The sequence below is a fragment of the Neofelis nebulosa genome, chromosome 10 (assembly GCF_028018385.1).
Source record: "Neofelis nebulosa isolate mNeoNeb1 chromosome 10, mNeoNeb1.pri, whole genome shotgun sequence".
Classification (NCBI taxonomy): Eukaryota; Metazoa; Chordata; class Mammalia; order Carnivora; family Felidae; genus Neofelis; species Neofelis nebulosa.
In genome coordinates, this window is record NC_080791.1 from 101,737,245 (window position 1) to 101,740,994 (window position 3,750).

At 40.7% G+C, this 3,750-nt stretch overlaps 1 protein-coding gene across 1 annotated transcript; it reads right to left on the reverse strand.

Annotated features, from left to right (window-relative positions):
- Window positions 1–1,330: 1,330 nt before the first annotated feature.
- LOC131486674 (olfactory receptor 5M10) lies at window positions 1,331–2,299 on the reverse strand. The gene has a single exon (XM_058686565.1). The coding sequence runs from the start codon at window positions 2,297–2,299 to the stop codon at window positions 1,331–1,333; it is 969 nt and encodes a 322-aa protein (XP_058542548.1).
- Between the last annotated feature and the right edge of the window lie 1,451 nt (window positions 2,300–3,750).

A 3,750-nucleotide genomic window follows, 5' to 3' on the forward strand; every position in this document is an offset into this window, starting at 1 on the left:
TTTTCTCACAGATTTGTTATCTGAAGATTAAAATAAATAGTGATATATAAATGCACAGTAAAGTACAGCTGTATGACACATATGATTATTTTTGTGCATGTTGATTTTGTTGTATCCTATTTCTTTTTTTTTTTTTAATTTTTTTTTAATGTTTATTTATTTTTGAGACAGAGAGAGACAGAGCATGAATGGGGGAGGGGCAGAGAGAGAGGGAGACACAGAATCGGAAGCAGGCTCCAGGCTCTGAGCCATCAGCCCAGAGCCTGACGCGGGGCTCGAACTCACGAACCGTGAGATCATGACCTGAGCTGAAGTCGGACACTCAACCGACTGAGCCACCCAGGCGCCCCTGTTGTATCCTGTTTCTAAAGAACTTCTGAAGAGGCCTTCACCCAAGGAGTTAAACAACGAAAAAAATAAATCACAAATAGAAGTAAATAAATAGCATATAAAGAAAGACTAGAGAGGTCAACCATTTGGTTTAAGAGATTTGCCAAAACTGAGTTTACAGATTGGTTCCTGAAATTTACACATTGGGTCCTGGAAGCCATAGTGGTTCTCAGAACTAAAAAATAAAAGGAGGGGTGCCTGGGTGGCTCAGTAGGTTGAGAGTCTAACTTTGGCTCAGGTCATGATCTCCAGGTTCTTGAGTTCAAGCCCCATGTCGGGCTCTGTGCTGACAGCTGAGAGTCTGGAGCCTGCGTTGGATTCTTTGTCTCCCTTTCTCTCTGTCCCTCCCCCACTCATGCTTCTTTCTCTCTCTTAAAAATAAATAAACATTAAAAAAATTAGAAACAAAAAAAAGACTAGCTCAATTTGGGGGTACTTGGGTGGCTCAGTCAGTTAAGCATCTGACTTCGGCTCAGGTCATGATCTCATGGTTCGTGGGTTTGAGACCCACATCAGACTCCCTGCTGACAGCTCAGAGCCTGAAACCTGCTTTGGATTCTCTCTCTCCCTCTCTCTCTGCCCTTCCCCAATCTAGTTCTGTCCCCCTCTCTCTCTTTCTCTCTCTCAAAATAATAAATAAACATTAAAAAATATTTAAAAGGAAGCATACAATTATTTAGACAAAATAGAGAGTACTTTTGCAGTGATTCTCAAATACACTTTTTCAATTAGGATTCTAAATCTGGATATCAGCAACATTCTGATTCCTAGGAATGGGAATGTAAGTCCTTGCTTAAGAAAAAAGAGAGTTTGTTTTAAGTTAACCAAGTGTTCCACAGACTAAATGATGTTGGTCCTCAAAAAGAAATTGGAATGGGGACTCTATCACAGGAAGAACCCCTCTGTTACTCATTTCTAACCCCCATGTTATCACAGACACTTATTTCAAATCAACAGATAACCAAATTTCAATTTTATGAAAGAGATTTCCCTGAATGATTTGCTGCATAGCATGGATCACATGCTTGTTTCTTAAACTGTAGATCAGTGGGTTCAACATTGGGCTCAAGAAAGTATAAAAGACTGCAATTATTTTGGACTCCTCCACAGACTTCTCAGATGGGGTCCTTAAGTACATGCAGAAGAGGGTTCCATAAAATAGGGTGACTGTTGTCAAGTGGGAACCACAAGTAGAAAAGGCCTTGTGCCTGCCTTCAGCAGAACGGATCCTCAAGATGGCTGCAATAATGAGAAGGTAGGAAAGGACAATGATGAAGAGAGAGCTTGACAGAGTCAAGCCAGCGACTACAAACATTGCCATTTTTTTGACATAAGTGTCAGAGCAGGCCAACAGTATAAGAGGAGGATCTGCACAGTAGAAATGATTGATTTCAAGGGAGCCACAGAAGGACAAGTGAAAAGTCAGCAGTGTCTGGGAGAGTCCATTAAGGAAGCCACAAGTATAAGACACCATGACTAGAGAGATACAAACGTTCTTAGACATTCTGGTACTGTAATGTAGAGGGCTACAAATGGCTACATAGCGATCCAATGCCATCGAAGCAAGGATATAAAACTCAGTGATCACCAGGGCAATGAAGAGAAGACACTGTGTGAAGCATCCAGCATAGGAGATGGTCTTCTGGTCGGAGACGAAGTTGTGCAGCATATTTGGAGTGATATTGGAGGAATAGCCAATGTCTACAAAGGAGAGGTGGCTAAGGAAGAAGTACATGGGTGTTTGGAGGTGAGAATTGGTCCTGATCAGCATAATCATGCAGAGATTCCCTGCCAGCGTGATCAGGTAGATCACCAGAAACACCCCAAACAGGATCTTCTCCAGGACAGGGTCGTCTGTGAGTCCCAAGAGAATGAATTCTGTCACTGTAGTGTGGTTTGGGGGAGACATTTTCTTTTCCCTTGAAAACTGATAGTCTTAGAGAAAGTGAGGAGTTCCATCTGATCCAGATTCTGCATTTATTCCACCCATTTTATCATTTACTCATTGATATATTCATCTACTGGGAAATTTCTCTTCTCTTTTAACAAACACATCAGAACATCTACAGAAATATTTTTGTCCTGTATCTCTCGTGTGATCTCTTTCACTTTTTCTCTCTCTCTCTCACTTTTGCTCTTGCTCTCACTTGTATGTGTGAAATCACATTTATACTTGCCTTCTCGCAAGAGAGAATTCCATATCGGGTATTTTTTTTTCAAATTTTATGAAAAGAAAAATACAATAATTAAAAGCAGATATTAAAAACAGTCATTTATATCATTCAAATGGAAAATATAAAGGAAGTTGGGTTTCTAGGGTCTCCCCCAATCTGATAACCTATATTTTAGATACAAAATAGAAGAAATATTTAGTACACCATTTTCACCTGAAACCCATTGTGGTCTGTCTTCATTTTATTCAGAAAGCATTGAATTAGTAGGTTTATCTCTTGGTATATGGCAAGTCATGTCCTGAATGAAGAATCATTCCCTCTGTTTAATAAAGTTGCTCACTCATTTACATATACATGCACATGACTGAAAATATATTTTTTTCTGCTCTAAATTCTGGGTTTACAACATTGAACAAATTCCCTATCCTCATGAGGCCCATGTTGTAGGAGAAGGAACAGATATTAAACATATAGACAAGCCTATAGAATGTGATTCCAGTTAGAAGCCAGGAGTATAAAGAAATATGAAGATGGGATGCTTTTAGATAAATACTCAGAGAAGTCTCTTCCGAGAAAGTAGAATTTAAACAGTAAATAAAAACCCCAAGTAAATGGAGAAGAATGTGGGATTTCTCTGCTTGTGTGTTTGTTTCCATTTTTTGAGCGACAAACACATATATGAACATATTTGTTTTGGAAAGCACAAATGATGTTTAAATGTGGCCTTCGCTTCCAGCTGGAGCCATTATATCTCAATGTTTTACAAAAATAAGGTATGACTGGAAAACAATGTGCCTCAAGAGCTGTTCCCTAAAACTATTTTTATATATTCAATAAAATAATTGATTTTTTAGGGGTGCCTGGGTGGCTCACTCGGTTGAGCATCCAACTTCGGCTCAGGTCATGATCTCACAGCTCGTGAGTTCGAGCCCCACATCAGGCTCTGTGCTGACAGCTCAGAGCCTGGAGCCTGCTTCAGATTCTATGCCTCCCTCTCTCTCTGCCCCAACTCACTCGCATTCTGTCTCTGTCTCTCTCAAAAATAAAAAAACATTAGGGGCGCCTGGGTGGCGCAGTCGGTTAAGCGTCCGACTTCAGCCAGGTCACGATCTCGCGGTCCGTGAGTTCGAGCCCCGCGTCAGGCTCTGGGCTGATGGCTCGGAGCCTGGAGCCTGTTTCCGATTCT

What these genes read in the sequence shown, in the direction of transcription:
- LOC131486674 (XM_058686565.1), bottom strand. Translation starts at nt 2,299, where the DNA reads ATGTCTCCCCCAAACCACACTACAGTGACAGAATTCATTCTCTTGGGA.